The sequence below is a fragment of the Pungitius pungitius genome, chromosome 6 (genome assembly GCF_949316345.1).
Source record: "Pungitius pungitius chromosome 6, fPunPun2.1, whole genome shotgun sequence".
In the NCBI taxonomy this organism is placed as follows: domain Eukaryota; kingdom Metazoa; phylum Chordata; class Actinopteri; order Perciformes; family Gasterosteidae; genus Pungitius; species Pungitius pungitius.
Genome location: NC_084905.1, coordinates 4936057 through 4954408, shown reverse-complemented (window position 1 = coordinate 4954408; position 18352 = coordinate 4936057). Strand labels below are relative to the sequence as shown.

The following is an 18352-nucleotide window of genomic DNA, read 5'->3' as shown; positions in this document are numbered from 1 at the left end:
CCAAACTAGTTGATTTGGAGTCTTATCATCGGCACGTAGCCAGATTTGTAGTTGTTTACGCTTGAAAATGTATGTTATTTGCTGCTGTCCAAATGGGTACTAGTTGTGATTGGGTTTTGGGGCGCAGGAGATATGAATGTTTTACAGTCTGGCTTCCTATACTGGCATCCCAAAAGCTAGCTAATGTTTCCAGATACATTTAACAAATAAAGTGGATTTTTTCTCAGCTGCACTATAAGAAAACGGAACCACAAGGTTCCCAAATCCTGCATTGGTTTATCTGCATGACTTGAACACGGAAACCCATGTACTGTAATTGCCATGATGGCTATAGTCCAAAATATTTCTTAAATTTGCCTTTGTGCAGGTAAATTTGTGAAAATGAAGGAAAACAAACGGTTGTACCTCAAATCCCTCCAAGCCTGTCATTGACCTCTGTCTTCCCCTGTGTACAAAATAATCTCATTGTACATATATGTACACAGGTATGTGTGTGCATGTAACTGAGGATTAGCAGCAAGTAAACATGGAAGAAAGGCTGGTTTGGGTTCGCCAAGACCAGGCAAAAGTTAGTTCTCCTTTTCCCCAAATCCTAGCGTACATGTAGGCTACTTATTGTGGAATGATAAGAATTCACAACCCTTCAACGCTCATCATTTTCAGTTACTAAGGAATATATGCCTTTAGAATTGCAGTTCTACTTTTAGACCACAAGGAAACCAATTCCTCATCTGCCTCAACAACAATAATTGATTATTCCTCAAAACAAGTTGGTGGTTATTTAAGTGTTGCTTTTGAAACAGATGGCTCGTAGGTGATATGATAAAAAATAAATAATGTAGGCAGCAGTTAATGAACCAATATTCTCTCAAACCATACATACATGCTCAATGATTATAGTCAATTTGATTATTCAATATATAATAACTCACTCCATAAAACAGCTCTACCGGTTTTGGTAAACTCAGCCCAGGGAGAGCTATGGGTTGCTGGGCAGTGAATCCCACCCAAACTCAGGTGGACATATCCTTGTTTGTCTAAAATGCTTCCTGTAGTTAAGTGAAAGGCTAAGCATGGCTTTTTAATTGACATGTTAAAATAAATGATTTAATTAATGCTGATGCAGATATAAGTCCAATTCTTTAGCATTTTTACTGAAAAAATGCAATAATACGATTCGAGAACAATTCGGTTGACTTTGCTACAGCAAAATGATTTTCTCTGCATTTTGAAGGCTACTGCGGTGTAACTAATGCGATAAATGGACTGGACTGTGATGAATAGAAATGGCAACATCAATGTCAAAGTTTAAAAAACGAAGTGATATAAACATTTCAATAAATGTGGATGTGTAAAAGACTGGCTTTTATTTCTAGTTTATAGGATATGAACTTTTCCTGAAAAAAACAATTCTGGAACTCAAGGTAACAGTTGATTTATTTATTTAATAAGTACTATTCATTCAAGATGATCAGATGCGTATTCAAACTTCATTTTGTTCACAGTCTGTTCCAACCACATTTCTTAATGGTATTTCAGCTCGCTATCACTAGTGATTTTGCAAACAGTTGCCATCGTCAAATTTTTATTTCACTTATTTCAACAGTCTCTTGCATTTTGTGCAAATTTGTTGAATTTAGTGTTGCCTTATGCCATATTAGCACAGTCATGTCCGTACTAAATTTCATGGCAATCCATCGAATATTTATTGAAACAGCATGAGGGTGTTGAACAGTCACACTGCAAGACACACAAATGTGATCAATTTTCATCCATCGAGGTCTGTCCTAAGAATTAAAACGAACAAAGTTGTAACAAAAGAACAACTACACACAAAACAAACTATTATAGTATTTCATAACAGCATTTACATGAAACTACACATGCTCCTCAAACATCAGGCTTTTGCTCAAATAACTCAAACTTGTGTGTCTCCCAGCTGTTTCCTATTTAGGCTTCATTTATGGTTCCTCCAGGGAATCTAAGTCTCCATTTGTGCCTCCATCATCCTACAGCTCTCACAGGGATTTTTGGCGAGTCCACTTTCCCAGTACACAGTGTCCTCCCCAGTCCTGGCTCTCCACAGTCTGACGTGCATTATGGTACTCTTTTATAATGATGCCAAAGGTCTCAGAAACACAAATACTTCACGCTTGGACGGGGTTTACCAGCTAACAACACATCAGCTAAGTGTTCCTTACATCTTACTGTGTCTCTGTGTAAACAATTAGAACAATACGTTCAGATTACACATTCATTAGTCTTCTCACAATCGTGAATTGTCGTCAACTTACATGGTCGTGCACTGTTGTGATCACACAGATGGCCTTGGGTGGCAAAAACCCAAATTCTCTTCTCTTTCCTTGCTGAAAAATCAAGACTTTTGCCAATTCATTTCCCCAAAGATGATCTACCATCTTGGACAAAGTCTCAAAAGACTCAACGGTTCTTTTTAAGACGTCTCAAGTCTTTCATGTTGGCCAAAGATTCCAACTTTTTAACCATTTCGTCTTTGCTATCTTAGAGAGCCCAATCAGCCCCACAGGGAGTCACTAATGCGAGATGAACACGTCCGTCTCACCATAATCCTTCTCTTTACCAGTTGTTTTACTCATCTTATCCTTCCACTTAAAGGGCCAGGATGTCTGGCTGGTCCGGTTGTGGCACCTCAGTCTGGGGTCGTGCAGGAGGTTCCACATGAGCCAGATCTGAGGAACACTCAGGCTGTGAACAACCATGAGTTCCCTGTAAAAACAAGGGTCAAACGTCTGAAGGTGGGGTGCTGCAGAGGGCCGCGGAATCCCAAAAGTCCGAAAGCCCTGGTGGCGAGATGGTTCCACGCCAATCAGCCGGAGGCACATTCCTAGAAAGACATCATCAATGGGGAACAACTCCACCTGAAAGCGAAGAAAAACGTTAGGAATCAAAAATGTGTATAAACAGACAAATATTAAAATTGTCAAACTTTAAATTACCTGTTGACAGGCAGAGCTAAGTCTCCGAGCCGTATGCCCTGACATGACAAACCCTCCTCCCCCAGCGTAGTTCGGGTACAAACCCCCTCCATAAACAAACTCTGGAACATAGTATTTGGAATTGCGCCGCCGAATTGGTTTAGCATTGATAATAATATCTCCAACAAACAGATCCTCTTCTGGCTTTTGACCTTGTAGCATCTCTACTATGTTCTCCACATTCACATAGACATCAGCGTCGCCCTTGAAGATGAATCTGTGTAGAAAGAGATAATAGGAAAAAGCTTCAAATAGGAGTCACAGGCTAAAAATAAGATGAATTCTAGATTTAGGCTTGTAAACACTGACTTGACATGAGGACAGCTGCTGTTAATCCATTTGAGAAAATGTGTTTCCTTCAGTGTCAGGTTGAAGAAGGTGTCTTCAAAGTCCCAGAGTAGGATATCCCCAAAGGTTTGACTTTCGTAGGTCATGAGCCGGTCCCAAAGAGGCAGAGCAGTCCGATTCCTGGGAACCCCCAGCAGGAAAACAGTCCGGATGGACACGTCCTTTTGAAAAAGTCCCTCTTTACCCCAGGTCCGACGTACCACCTAAAAATAATTAAGTGCAAAAGTGCAGATTACTTTGTTAAGTAGAAAGAATTAAGTTGATCAAATTCTAGGGGGCTACGGTGACAGGTGTTGGGTTAATGCTTCTTGGATTACAAACAAAATGCCAATCAAATGCAAGCAGGCTTTAGTTGAATGGAGGTAAACATTTCATTTGGAGAGGAAAATAGACCGATCACATAAAGATGCAGCCTGACATGCTGTCAGTAGACTCCGTCCCTCATGTCAAATGCCATTGTCCCCTTTCAAGTTGCCTATCACACTGAAAACATTCCACTAAACAGAAAGTACCACACGGAAGGGGAGGTATTGTTATGGATTGGGTTGACTGACTTGGACTTGAGTCTCCTATACAGGTTATATAGTATCTTCATATCAATAAATATACAGTCTATATGAAAACACGTTTTGTTATTCTTTTTTAATTGAAGATTCTCAATAATCAGATTTCCTGAGAAATTTGACTTAGTATGTAATTCGGTAGTTATCTAGGAAGATTGATGGGTGTCAAATCTCAAAAATCGATAGCGTATTTAAACATTGAAACACTACAAATAGCTCAGGTGAAGAATAGTCTCATATGTATCATGATACGGAGAAAAATGTTAAAGTGTCAAATAATTTTTTGGCAAATGGCTGCATAAAACAAATCTTATTTTACCTGACGTTTATCAAAATCTCCAGGAATCGATTTCACTGCAATAAGCATGTAGGGAGCAGTGGTAGACCCTTCACTCCCTCCTCCTCCTGCTGCTGCTTCCTCCACTGCTCCTCCAATGTGACATTTCTCCGGCTGGTCTATGAGGAGCTTAAAGTTTCGGTTGTCCTTTTCTCTCAGATACCCCTCAAAGTCAAATGGTGGCAACGTAGGCAGGGGCCTTAAGACAGCCTTGGTTGGGACAACATTTTTTAGTTGGGACTTAGATCTCTTTTTAGATTTGACAACATCTTTGGACTGAGGTTTGGTCTTGAGCTGGGGAGCTTTCAACTTGGACAGAGGAGGTTGGGACTTGGACTGGGGTTTGCAGGGAGGCAGCTGTGGCTCTGAAGGACTGGATGGAATCTGCTGATTAGGAAAAAGGATGTGCCACAGAAGATAGCGTTTTTATTTATGAATCACAAGAAAACATAATCTCAAGGTCTAATGTGCAAAAGAAGTCTAGAAACTAAAAATCTGAAGTGACATTTAGACAACCAGCATCATCATTTTTGTCCTAACTGCTTCATTGAACTCTCTTTCATGTTCATTATATGTTGTGAAATGCGTTGGACCCACTGTGAATCTATACAGATTCATGCAAACATAAATTGATGCACTATGTAGATTCCCACGGCACACAGTGCACGGACACTGGCTTGGGATTTCAGCTCAGCCGTAGAGATTGAAAAAATGTCTCCACACGGGTTCCCAAACGCGACTACTCTTTGACAAGCTGGTCTGCTGTTTGGTGTGAGGCAAGTGCTGTTGTAATGCATGGTACCCATTTTTTCAATATGAAGATACGTTGATACCTACATGGCAAACAGGCACACACATTCATAATTTGAACCAGATCAGCTCATACCCCTGGAGACTCCTTGACCGCTTTAGCTCTGCCAGCGCCAAGCAATGTCCTGCTGGAGCTGGTCGAGCCGTGGATCTCTATCTTCCACACAGGCCTGCCCCACGCAGAGGAGAGCACAACCTGGACATGTATTGGACATGGGATGCAGACATGTGATTTGAAATACAAACATACTTTTTTAGGTACCCTTGTAGGCTGTGAGTGGTCCCATCCTTACCTGGCGGGCATAGAGCAGCAGGCAGAAGAGCACCAGTAGCAGCATTGTGCACAACACGTCTCCCTTCAGATGGAGGATTCTCCTTAATGTCACCATGTTCCTGGATCCTTCTGAAGACACTGACTTCAGTTAGGAACTGAATGCAGTGGAATAGGGCTGTCGCTGTTCATGCTGCTTTACAGACAGCATTGGAGGCTGATACAGACCACACTTATGTTTGAGAAGAAGATGTGTTGATTTTCCTTACTCATCCCCGCTGCATTGCTAAATATCTAAATTTTTTTGTAAAAAAAATAAATCACTGGATGCACTTCCGTCATGTCTGGCTCCATCTTCCCCTTCTCCTCGGGCACGAAACAGTGGGGGCATCCTGCACAACAACCAAAAACACATTTCCAGAGACTTTGATTCTCCTTATTGCAAAGAAGATCTTGCTACTTGTCCCATTGTGTTGTCCTGGAAGTTATTCTGACACCCTCTCCAATCTCATTTTATAAAATAAATCATTCTTCTTTGTCAATCAATCAGCTGGTTCTGTTGGATGTTCCTGTCTCCAAAAAAGTACATTTGTTGCACTAGAGCAATATAGAGATAACATAATCTATTTTCTTCTCCATTTTTACTCATTTTTACTCATTTTTTAGTACCACATTTTTTTCACAGGGCATCAAGTTGAAGGAGCTAAATGTGACTGAATACTTAGCTTCGAACATATGACCTGCTTCACACCACCGAAGTGGTCACCAGGACAACCATAATGAATTAAAACAAATCCAAGTGTTATCTTTTTATTCCCATCATTCACAATTCCGTTGAGAAGGCAAAGCGTCTGTTTCTTATGACCATAACGGAAGCAACTCTGACGAAGAACATATTGTCCAAACGTTTATGACGCACAGCTGTAACCGTGGCTCTCTAATATCAGCTATTCCGCACAAGCACGGCAAACAGTGTCCCAAAACTTATCACGCAATCGCCTTCCAATTCACATAAAATAATCGGTGCTGTAAAACAGTACGTTTCTACAATAAGTAGTTTGCCTGTTGTTGAAATGTTACCGATTCATGCAAGTCATTAGAACTTACCAGACGAGACGGAGGAGGACGTCAAACTGAAAACATCTGTGCGTGAAACTGCAACACGCCTCCACTTTGCGCACCGACACACGAAAACAGAGACAAACACACAATGAGAAGAGATGAGCGGCTGTGTGTGTGTGTGTGTGTGTGTGTGTGTGTGTGTGTGTGTGTGTGTGTGTGTGTGTGTGTGTGTGTGTGTGTGTGTGTGTGTGTGTGTGTGTGTGTGTAGAAGGGAGGTTACAGAAGTTACCTGGCTTTCAGCCCGTCCGCTGCTGGCCGCGTTCATTGTTGCCTTTAGGTACCGTAGGAATATTCAATTTAACACTGTCAGCGAAATAGCTGCAAGTGTAGAACATTGTACACTTATTTTGTAAAAAAAAAATAATAATAATAATTTGTAAATAAAATTGACGACGGATTTCCTGTGGAGTGAAAATAGTTCTCGGAATAACTAGAACTGCTGGTTGTGGTCAGTGAATATATAAAAAAGGGGAGAAAAGTAACAATACTTGTTACAGTAAATGTTGATCCTGTGAGGGATTATATATACCTACATTGATGTCTTACTGAACAGGTCTGTCAGGCACAGGTCCAGGCAGTGTCTGTGCCCTGGACCGTCCTTCAAAAAGACAATAAAATAAAACATAACTACTTCAACATCCAAAACAGAGACAACAAAAGTAAGCTATACAAATGTAGTCTACGTAGATCGCTCCTATATAAAAGCGTTGTTTCATTAAACACCAATATCCACATAACCTAAATAGAACCGTTGATGGAAATTGAGATATAATAAAAGTCATAGAGTAAAGTTTGATATTGAATGTTTATTATTCCACACATGGTTTGTCTATTAAACAACCCGTGTGTCAATCCAAAAAGCTGAATGCTTTTGCAATTTGAAAAATAGTGGTGAGATGAGCTAAACAAACTGGGAAACCTGAACGCAACACCTTCATGCTTTACCATGACCACGTGACTTAAACGTGCGCAAAGCGATTTGACGCCAGATGCCAACACAGCAACGAGAGAGTTTGGAAAAGAAGTCTTTTCCTAGTTTGGGTGTAGAAGAAAGCTACCCGGCCGTGTGGGAGAACACAGCTGTTATTGGGCTGTGATTTACGACCACAGCGCGGGGTGTGAGCGAACACGTGGGCATCCAATCAGAACCACACAAAGAGCTGGAAAGTTTGAGGTTGGAAAGCTGGATGTAATGAGTGAACATTTCTGTGAGGTTTCGGTCCTTGCTGCTGATATAGGGCATGGGGCAGCTTAAGTGAGAAATGAATCAGTTAAATAACACGGAGGTCCCTTGAAAATGTGCAGCATAGCTTACACTCAGACAACTGGAAGCAACACCTTTACAATTCATTAGGATTTCCTCCTGTTATACGAGCGCAGCCAAATGGTGGGTCACTTCCTTCAAGCTCATTCTCTGCAGACATACCTTTTTCAGCCTGCATAACCAACCTTTTTCAGCCTGCATAACCAAACCTTTTAATTTTAATTCAAGCAGATTTTACAACGTTTCGAAAGAAACCAAATACATACATCAGTTTAAAACATAAATATTTAATATTAAATATTTCTGCCACATACACAACTAAACATTTACAATCTCTGTATACAACCTACAAAAGGTAAACCAGTGCAACCTACATCGTTGGTCTTCTGTGACATCCATTCATTTAAAATAGTTCTCTTTTGGGGTCAACAAAAGCCGAAGAGCTGGGACCCGAGTGACGCAGCGCTATAAAAGGGCCACCAGTGATTTCAGCGGCTCCTGCTGTGCTCGCTCTAACATCTCTGTCAGCTAAACAAGTCCGGGTGCTGGTCCCGGAACGCACTCATTTTGATTGTAACCGTTGAGCCTCAGTGGAACTGTTCTTCTGAAGTTTAAACGTTTCCTAGAAAACATGTGCAACGTTACCTGGAAGAAGTCTAGAACATTCAAAGGAAGATGCATTTAACTCCTAACTACTGACGCTGCCAGCCAGTGCATGGGAGGACCTGAAGACTGATTCTTTTGTTTTGCATGAGTTTTAGACAGCAGTCAGATTAATGCAGTAACACTAATTCCTCTCAAGCATCATTGAATATCTTTCCTCCATAGATTTTGAGAAACCCCCGGGCGCCACTGACTCTTGGTCCACCCGAACTCTCCAAATTCAGCCTACACCGCAATCAGTTTGACAATTACCTAGCTAAGCTTTAACCGCACTAAATCAAACTCACAAATCAAAGAGCACTAAGCCTGTAATCAGGGTTTTAGCTCTGTGAGCAAGTAGAAATTTGAAGTCTTCCCGTACCAAATGTTGCGACAGCTTAAGGCCGCAACAGCGTGCCTCTTCACGTCGTCACGTGGTTCTTGTCTCATCACTCTGCGGGAGAAATCCTCAGTGCATTAGTTGTGCGTTGTCTTATTTCTTTCAATTGATATGTCCATTCCACCCTCAGGAGGATGCAGTGCCAGCTTTCATGATCCTGAAGAGTGCGTTGATGTTGTTACTCTTGATGGCGTCTCGGCAGGCAGAGATCACTTGGTTCTTGGGTTTCCCAACTGAAGATGAGGAGGAACGGCAACATAAGGATTAATATGAGCAGGCAAGACAGGTTTGGGAGATGTTTTTTTTTTTAATTCCTCTAAGCTCTGTGCTTTGCTTTTTGATAGTAAAATAAGTATTCAAATCTCTGTTTTGTTTTATTGTTAAGGATCCCCTTATATAATCTGTTATTAATTGATGAATACAGATATACATAACAGTGGGCTTATGCTGCAGCATCACTGCCATGCACATTAAATACCACAGATTTCACCGCTCGGTGTCCTCGCTGAAATGCAGCACGTCAAGGAATGCTCCTTGTTTTGAAGCCAAATGTTCAGGATGATAAAGTTACGGCCGCTGCATTCAGAGCAAAATCTGAAACTCCTCATCCATGATATGCAACAGCTTCAATGCTTCCGAAATATAAAAAGGTACAGGAGACCAACTTTGGCAAAGCTTTAAATAGTCACATTGTTTGCAAAACCTTTGCCGCCCCCCCCCCCCCTAAAAAACAAAAACAGTATATAAAAGTAATGACCTAAAAGATATTATCTCTAATCAATACTAGAGAGATTTCCCATCTGTACCAGCAACACCCGAGCACAACAACAAAAACATACCCAGGTACAATAAAACTGATGCACATCTTTTCTTTTACACATACAGTTGTTAAGGAGTTTTGGTGGTTAGTCACACACACACACACACACACCTACCTCGGAGTCTACCAGCTCGCTGTATGGCCTGGTTGACTGACCTGAGGCAGGCGATTAATGCATTGTGGTTGTTGGAGCGGATTTTATACTCGTTGATCAGATCTCTATTTAGATCGTACAGCTCTCTGTAACGTTTCTTCATAGTCGTCCTGCAGAGGAAGTTGGAGGAGAATCAAGGGAAAGTATGGGGAGATGGGTAAAAAGAAGAATGAAAAAGGATCTCATAGTAGTATTATCTAAATAGAAAGTCAAATATAGACTCAGTTTGAATTGTAAAGTATGATACTATTCAGTCTAAAGTTCTGCCCATTACATTTAAATCATTGATAGTGCATGAAATACCGGATTCACCGTTCATTATAATTGAAACACAATTCAACAGCACTAACGGCTGCGGCCTCAAATGTCCACAAATTTGGAGTCTTTCTAAAAACAGTTCCAAGGAAACTAAACACTATAATCATCACAGGAAGGCAGGATTTAATGCAAGACTGGACTAATTGTACAGTGTGTCCTTGTTATTCATCTTTGTATCTGGCTGATACAATTGTTCTTTTTTTTCCCCCCAGAAACGGCTACAGTGGAGCATCTTTCCAGGAGAAATTTTAAATTGGCATGTTATCCTTTTAGGAAACACAATGTTCAACTGCCTTTCTAATGTTCAAAGTAGGTGGTAAGTGAGGGTCTGCCGATAGCGTTTTCTCCTTGATGCCTTTAATACAGGAATGCACAATATCACAACTATGGAAGAGACCTAAATGCATGCAGCCAAATTCTTGTTATGTCTGCTAAAAAAGGCCTCTAACTGAGAAGAGAGACACTGTATTTGACAAGGACCATACATGGGACCAGTTCAACATACTGTAGGGGTCTCACGGTTACTCACATCTCCCCCATAAGGCGAGCATCCTCTGCTTGCACCAGCATGTTCCTGATGTAGTTGGAGTGGTCGGCCATGGTTGCAGTTAGCTTCTGATGGACAGAGTGGAACTCATCCACCTAAGATGACGATATTTAGGACTCAAGATGAAACCGCGGTGGCAACCAGAACAGCAGCAACAACAACAACAACTACATTATCTCTATTAATATTAGTGGAATATACAGCATAAGATGTTTCTGACAGCAGAGGTTTCAATGTCACTTAAGCCACACCTCAGTGAGTGTAGTGTGTAGGCCCTCAAAGTATCCAGGGAAGTCTGCTTCTGCAGACAGGTCCTCGATTGCCAGGAAGGAGGCAAGTGATTGGACCAGATCTCCTGCCAGGTCAATGTCATCCGTTCTCAGAGTGATCTGATTGGACAAATTAAGCATCTGATTTCAGTTTATAAAAAATTAAAAAAAAGGAAATGTCAGTGGCAAATGTTACTTCACGCAAATTAACATCCATGTTTTACTCCCTGCTCACTAGGTGAGAACATATTATTTTTACACACACAATTCTCCATTTTAATGGTTACATAAAACCCCAAAGTAAGCACATCAAACTTTTTAAATCATCATGTAATTCATTCAATACAAGTCACTGTGATTTTACATTCTTTAAGTTGTTCTTGTTGAAATTTAAAACTTGCAGAAAAGTGTACAAAAGTGCAACTTGTAGGTGTAGACGGAACACATATCATTCTTGTGGTGTGTGTGTGCACCTGTCCATTGCTGGCCATACTGATGGACAACAGCCCCCCTCCTCTTAGAGCATTAAAAGTGATGTCGGGGGAGTCTAGTCCTTCTGGAAGCAAGAAGTTCTGATTCAGCCACATCACCACCTACACACACACAAACATGTTAATAATGAAATATATATAGAGATGTCATTGTTTTGAACATGCTGTGGGACGGGTCACAAACGGCCTACCCTCTGCGGTCGGTCGTTGATGCTGAAGGTGACCCTTCCAATGGGCGGAGTAGCTGAGGAGTCAACTGTGATGTCATACATGGAGAAACGAGGCAGCTGACGAGTGATTTCAAACACATGGAATTGGGTGCTGGAGTAGACGAGACAAATGGGCGGAGAAGGAGGTTATTTACGTGGCAAGAAAAAGTGTGCACACAACAGCACACATACTTCCCTCACTCAAACATCCTACCTAGTTTTCCCTCCGACAAAAGCCTTGATGTGCAGATCTACTGGTATATCTTTTGGGGGAACAATGGGGACACGGACACAGCCCGACAGGTGCTGAGCGCTGGGGTGGAAAACGTGACTCTCCCCCTCAAATATCCCCTCCGCAAAGATCAGCACTGCACGAATGATGGTTTCTGAAGAGGATACAAGGAGAGATTCAGTGACTTGGGACTCTGGAGTATTTAGCCTCTACTTGCCCGAGTCGTAATACACTCAACCGTTTGGTGTTGAAATGCTGAGCTCTATATGAGCTTTCTGAGTCTCTGTGGCAGGTCTCACTGATAGTGCTGTCTGGAGTTGAGTGTTGGCTGGTATGACACCCATCCCACTGTTTGTCTCGGACACACCCTGGAACAACAGGGTACGGTTTGTGTGGATGTAAGCATATAGACTATACAGCCTCATGTCAAGTAAGAATGCTCACCTACTCAAATAGATATACGTACCTTGGCATTCGCTTCATAGTTGCGTAGCTCCAGCAACAAATTCTGTCTGCGTTGGCTGAGCTCTCTGATGAGGTCCTGTTCAGCACTGGAGTCCATGAGATTCCCTTTGAGGTCTTTACTGGCTGGCAGGTAACCACGAACTACCAGATACACACATTTTATAACACTGATTAAATGTTTAAACCTCCCAAATCATGTTCAGCTGAATCTGAATAAAGCCTTTAGTAAAGTTGCAGCTGACAGCTGATATGGTTTTCTTTGTTTTAGGTGGTTCAACATGAACTAAAGTCTTCAAAAAGGTCAGAGGATCACAAATGCATGACAAATACAATTCAATAAATCTTCATTGATATCCGGTGACAGCAATATAAGATCTGGTCATTTGGGTTAACTTTAAAGAATGTGAGCACACACACACACAGTAAAGGTTTTATGTCCTGCACACAACCTTTTCCAACATGGCAGACAAAGCCAACATCAACGTACCTTCTCCCTCAGTGGAGGTGCAGATAAGTTGTTTCTGTCCATCCAACCTGTAGTCTCCTTCCACCACTCCGGCCACAGAAGAGGAAAAGTTGTCTTTAAAAATGACCTCGCCAGTGCGGTCACTACGAGCATCGATCTGAATTAAAAAAGGAGGATGTGATGAACGCTAAAGACAAACTAAAATCTCATTTGCATTTCTGAAGTCTCGCAATGCCAGGCCTGCTGACCTTTCCATTGGACCACCCAGTGATGAGCTCCACCACCCCGTCAGCATTCAGGTCAAAGGCGTGGATGCTCATTGCATGATTCTTAGACTGATTTGATTGAAAGCACATTATTGAAAAGGAAATGAAGGCATATTAGGCTCACGTGGTTAAAGACATACAATTGGATGACAGACAGTTTTCATGATAGCCTTGGTAGCACCTACACCCACTAATTGATAAAATATTGGAAATGCCATTACTACTGTGTTTTGAAGAACTCGAAGGATGTCTTGGTCATGAGACTTAGCCCCTCTATTCCAAGACGACATTATCAGAAATGATGACGATACCTTAATCCTCCAATAGCGGGCGGTGCGGTCGTAAACTCCCACGGTGCCATTGGCCAGAGCATAGCCGAACCTGCTGTCGTGCATATGGCACAGCGACGTTACGGTCTGTAGGGAGAAGGTCCGAGGGAGGATGAGTAACATTGCAATGATGATTTGATGTACAAAAACCCAATTCAAAGTAAAAAAAAAACTGAATATACCATTTTATTTATTTTACCGTTGACGAGTTAAAAAAAGCTTAAGGCATGGCATCCATTTACCTCGTTCTCAGTCATCTCGGACACAAGCTCATCCTCTTTGAATACCCTGATGTCAAAGTCCTCTGATCCAACCAGAAGCTGAAAACACAATTACATTTTTTTGAATGAAAGATGTATCATGTCACTGAACTAATTACCTCATTGAACTAATATCTATAGTTCAGAAACAACTGTCAGAGGGGTGGAAGATGTGTGACAAAGCTCTGTGATCAGATGCAGCTTCAACACAGTGCATTTCTCTGCCTGCCAACCGGTTGGGCCTCACCTCATTCTTTCCATCCCCAGTGAAGTCACACAGCACCAGAGATCGGACATTATCGCCAGTCACCTAAAAACACGGCACTTCATTAACACGTTCATTTAGTTGATTTCGACATGGACGTTCATGTGGAAAAGAATGTTGGAAGATTGCCATGCTACATTTTGGTGATGCATCGACACACCCAATGAACATAAGTCACTTATGACCGTGCTGATAATACAAAGGTTGCCTTGCTGTTCTTACAGTCCAGAAGTGGTCATTGCCAGCGTAATCAAAACCTTGCAAAGCACAGTTCCCTCCAATGATGGCGAGAGGATTCGGGATACCCCCGAGTTTCCCCAAAACAATAGCGTTGGCCCCATCCGCCACCTACACCCCAAAACAGAAAGAAAAAAACAGAAATGCAAGGCCTTTTGAGATGGAATACTGTACAGTACAACATGTCAACAGCTAGGCTCGTCTCCTGTGTGTAAAGAATTGCTGCTTCTACCAGAATTTTTTTTTCCCAAGTATTCAGTTTGACAAGAAACAGCAAATATACAGGATAGCATATTTTTTCAACTCTTCAATTTGTTTAGCTTACCATGTTATACTTCATGTTCATCCTTTACTCACAACACCTGGTTGTATCATTTGAAAATATTGATTTTTATTTGATAATATTATTTGAAAGAATTGCTGTCTCACATTTATGTTAATACACAAGTGCGAGTTAAATGACTCCAAATGCAAGGTTGTTATTAATACACCTGACTGCCCAAACACAAGCTATAATACGGATTGTGATCGGGTCGGAGCACCCTATCCACAAATGTTTGGCATGAAGCACGCAACCTGGCCATTCTTTTTGACTGACACCAAAGTGCAGATCTGCTTCGCCCAACTGAGACTACTAAGAAAAATCAGATCTTTCCTCTCGTCTGCAGCTGTGGAAGGGGTGTTCCGTGCGACTGTTGCAACACACGTAATTCTGCCATTAGCAGGCGAAACATTTAAAGACTACAAGAGATATAAAAGCGACCACATCAAACCTGCCCTTGCTGCTCTTCACTGGCTACCTGTGAGTTTTAGAATTGATTTTAACACCATAAAATCAATTCTAAAACTCAGTTTTGCTTATATTTAAAACCCAGAACAATCTTGCCCCTGCTTAAATCAGTGAGCTCCTAAGCCTGCGTGAGCCTGACTGCTGCCTGGGACCTTCAGGCAAGGCCTTATTAACAGCCCAGAGCTCTTGACTGGTCACTAAACGTGACCGGGCCTTTGTTGTCTGGGCCCCTAAACTGTGGAACTTCCTTTCTCACAATCTGAGAGGCAAACTCCCTATCCTCTTCTAAAGACTCACTTTTACCAGCTGCCTTTCTTATAGAAGTCAAGATTTACATTTTACATTTAACTTAATCTAACTTTTTGATTGTATTTTGTATGGTTCTTGTGCACACCTTTATAACATTGTTTGGAAAGGTGATATATGAATAAAAGTTAGTATTATTACTATTATGTATGATCTAGGTTCAGTATTATATGCATATATTAGAACTGTGACACTTGTAAGTGTGTTGCTATGACCTAGCGGCTTGTGGCCCGGGACAAACTTCCACTCACCTCTCGGTAGAAGATATCAGCATTATCATGGACATCATAGGCTAGCAGGTTTGTCTGGGATCCCACTAACAGCGTGTCCCCAGTGGTGTCTGGGCCCAGAGTTCCTGCCGTCAGACAAGTGACTGCCTGGTTGATGTTGAGGAGTGAGATGTCAGAGTCTTGTGCGCTCTGGCTGAGTCGGTGAGCCACAGGTCTCTGACCACGGGCATGAGGGTTATGAATGAAAACCTTAGAGAAAAACAGACAATTCAGTGCGTGACAGGGAAGCATTGTGGTAAAGTACTCTAAAATTGTTGCCTGGTTCCGTCCTTTAAGGCTAGTAAAGTGGAACGGCAAATGTAATGCAATTAAAAGTTCCGAATATGGTCCCTCCCAGACATCTAGAGTCACTAAACAAGAATTTGTAAAAAATAATCAAAGATATTTTATGGCCGGTTGGAAGAGTCAACATTTGCATTTTCTTCACCTTTCCGGCCTGTGTGGCTGCAGTAAGGCATGGGTGCACTCCATCAAATTTCCCAACAGTCACCATCCGAGGGTTAATCTTGTGGTTCAGCTTCAGCGTGAATATGGGGACCAACATTATGCCTACGCTATATCCTGACAAGAAGAGACCAAAGGGGCACAGTATGAATTAAGGTGAAGGTATTGTGTTAAGCATGGGAGCATAGAGGCATGGAGCATACGATCAAGTGACGACACTGCCTGGTTTCGCTACACTAATGTAATTACAGGCTTTACCGCGGACACCCAGCGGATAATTGTGTTGCCTAGCAACAAAAAGTGGCAAGGTAAAGCGTCCAATCGGGCTGATTTAATCTCCCGATCGTTTGCTTTTCGAGAAGGTCAATTACGGAACACAAGTCACCAAGCGTGACTTTAGAACTAATCCAAAGATCTGTTTCAATAGCAAATTTCCTTGGAAGGAAATAAAATATTATATTATTAGCGTTTAATGACTTGCATATCGGCAAGTTACCAAGCGTTAACACTAACTAACTAGCTAATTAGCTCATGTTAACGTCACAACAACTTCAACTATAGACGATAGAAAAAACAACGAGGGGGAAACCGTAACGTTGTGGATACATACTCACCTCTTCAGCTGTTGAATGTTGGGTCTGCTAAGCTAATCAGCTAAATAGCTAGCAGGATAACACGACAACGCAGCGATAGTCGACTCCCAGCAACATCTACTTCCTCTATGCTGCTTTCAAAATAAAAGATTCAATCATGGGATAGAGTTAAGTATTTAATACGTCGATTGTTACAATAACTCTCACTATACGTTACCTTACTATTTGCCTTTTGTATTTGCAATGCATTTAAGCAGCATACTGTATATTGTATGATACTGTCTATTTTCAATGGTAAAGCAACCTCACCTTGTGTAAAGAGGCATCCACCGATTTTATGTTGCATCCCCCTATAGTTGGTTTTACAGGGTATACGTATCATTTCAAATCTTTTTCAGACTTAATGAAAAACTCGGTTAGATAGAAACATGTTTCTCCATATCATATCAAGACCAACAGTACCCTCTATTGGTCACAAACATGCACTTATCAAATTTAATGAAATACTGATTAATTACAAAGCACTTTTGCAAATATCTAAAGTTCGCTGTTAGTGCTGTGAATATGAAACAACATAAAATACATTTGAAGTAGACCTGACTCTATCGTGACAACCTGAAGCCTGATTGAAATGTCTCCATTATGTTGTTACTGTCTAAAAAGAATAGAGTGAGAGTAGATCTCATTTTTCCATAACGTTATAATAAATAAAATATAAGTAAGTAAAACATTATTTAGAACAGTTTCATCAAGTGTAGGATTTAAAAAAAAGATGTAATGGTGCATGTCTAAGCATCAAGGAACAGAACCATGTGTTGAATCAGGCGCACACAGCAGAATTTATGCAATCTATGGAACTAATGCTTGCAAAGTACTGGGCCGATGCTACTTAGGTTTAAATTTCTGGACAATGACGGTTGGAGGGATTTTTGTTATTTATTTCCACATGAACTATGATTGTAAGTGTGGGCTGTAGAGATGGCAACTCCACCCGGGATGTTGGTGCGTTAAAGAAACAGATGTTCCTCATTAGGAGCTCCCAAAATATCATCGTCCTGGGAGAGAAGGGGTGAAGAGAAGTTAAGTGTGGGCTTTCAGGGCTGGATCCCAGATGTCGCATTCTTGTTACATAATTATAGCTTACTGTATATAATTATGTGACTCACTGTGCACTTTTTAGTGGGTGTGGCAGTTCCAAGATCTTGTTCTTTAGGCTGTGTGTACATTTCAGACAGCATGTGCATAAGTGATGGACGTCAATGTATTCTGTTGCGTGATGGCACAACCACAGTAGTTTGTTTAGAAGATCCTTAATTGGTTTCCAATGAAAGCGTCAAACGTAACACGTCATCAGCTGTGTGTTAGCGGTTTGCTGCAACAAGTGAGTCCTGTATGTCTCTGATCTACTGACAGACAAATTATCAAACGCTTGATTTTTTTGTTTTGTTTTACTGTTCAATAATGTAGACATTAGTGAATTAGACACATTTATTAAACACAACAGGGTTCGATTGTAGGAAGCTGTAAACCACAGCGGCGCAGACGGGCAACAGGGTTTCTATAAAAACAAAAGACAGTACAATAAGTTTGTGAACAGCCCCTTCTGTTCCTAGAGCCTGTTCATGGTGTATGGTAGATGATGACAATGATGAGACAGAAGCAGATATTAGAATCTTCAGGTGATAGAAACAAATAAAAGAGAGAAAATGTTTACTCACAGCTCGGCACTTGTTGCTTCAGAGGAGAGATGCTCAGCATCAGCCTCTCAAGCTCTTAATCTTCATCCCTTACCGCAGGGGTGTAAACAGACGACAATTCAAATGTCATTAT

The 18352-nt window shown here is 41.3% G+C and overlaps 3 protein-coding genes across 4 annotated transcripts in view; all 3 read right to left on the bottom strand.

Moving 5' to 3' along the window:
• Nucleotides 1-18352, bottom strand: part of LOC119195887 (histone H2AX) — a 207132-nt gene that overhangs the window by 161233 nt on the left and 27547 nt on the right. The window lies entirely within an intron of this gene.
• On the bottom strand, nucleotides 1122-6732 carry b3gnt9 (UDP-GlcNAc:betaGal beta-1,3-N-acetylglucosaminyltransferase 9). 2 transcript variants are annotated; one of them, XM_037451146.2, is made up of 8 exons: nucleotides 6695-6732; nucleotides 6451-6514; nucleotides 5366-5735; nucleotides 5149-5268; nucleotides 4245-4649; nucleotides 3324-3565; nucleotides 2976-3231; nucleotides 1122-2897 (listed from the first exon to the last, which is right to left on the bottom strand). In XM_037451146.2, exons 3-8 carry the CDS (start codon nucleotides 5459-5461, stop codon nucleotides 2553-2555), a joined length of 1464 nt encoding a protein of 487 aa, XP_037307043.2. In that variant the 5' UTR covers nucleotides 5462-5735; nucleotides 6451-6514; nucleotides 6695-6732; the 3' UTR covers nucleotides 1122-2552. The 2 variants fall into 2 exon arrangements, with proteins under 2 accessions (XP_037307043.2, XP_037307046.2); XM_037451149.2 differs by lacking the exons at nucleotides 5366-5735; nucleotides 6451-6514; nucleotides 6695-6732 and having other exon boundaries at nucleotides 5100-5184.
• bbs2 (Bardet-Biedl syndrome 2) lies at nucleotides 7997-16677 on the bottom strand. Its single transcript, XM_037451142.2, has 18 exons — nucleotides 16544-16677; nucleotides 15913-16046; nucleotides 15447-15674; nucleotides 14085-14210; nucleotides 13845-13907; nucleotides 13580-13657; nucleotides 13320-13424; nucleotides 12991-13077; nucleotides 12764-12899; nucleotides 12278-12417; nucleotides 12050-12179; nucleotides 11794-11965; nucleotides 11562-11691; nucleotides 11353-11472; nucleotides 10862-10999; nucleotides 10593-10705; nucleotides 9707-9855; nucleotides 7997-9004 (listed from the first exon to the last, which is right to left on the bottom strand). Exons 2-18 carry the CDS (start codon nucleotides 16027-16029, stop codon nucleotides 8898-8900), a joined length of 2139 nt encoding a protein of 712 aa, XP_037307039.2. The 5' UTR covers nucleotides 16030-16046; nucleotides 16544-16677; the 3' UTR covers nucleotides 7997-8897.

Excerpts from the sequence above, each read along its gene's own strand:
- b3gnt9 (XM_037451146.2), bottom strand. The coding sequence starts at position 5,461 with ATGGTGACATTAAGGAGAATCCTCCATCTGAAGGGAGACGTGTTGTGC. Across the intron at positions 4,650-5,148 it reads CGGTCAAGGAGTCTCCAGGG|CAGATTCCATCCAGTCCTTC; the intron begins GTATGAGCTGAT and ends TTTCCTAATCAG. Across the intron at positions 3,566-4,244 it reads GAGATTTTGATAAACGTCAG|GTGGTACGTCGGACCTGGGG; the intron begins GTAAAATAAGAT and ends AATTATTTTTAG.
- bbs2 (XM_037451142.2), bottom strand. The coding sequence starts at position 16,029 with ATGTTGGTCCCCATATTCACGCTGAAGCTGAACCACAAGATTAACCCT. Across the intron at positions 14,211-15,446 it reads CTGATATCTTCTACCGAGAG|GTGGCGGATGGGGCCAACGC; the intron begins GTGAGTGGAAGT and ends TTTGGGGTGTAG. Across the intron at positions 12,418-12,763 it reads CACCTCCACTGAGGGAGAAG|TTCGTGGTTACCTGCCAGCC; the intron begins GTACGTTGATGT and ends TGTATCTGGTAG.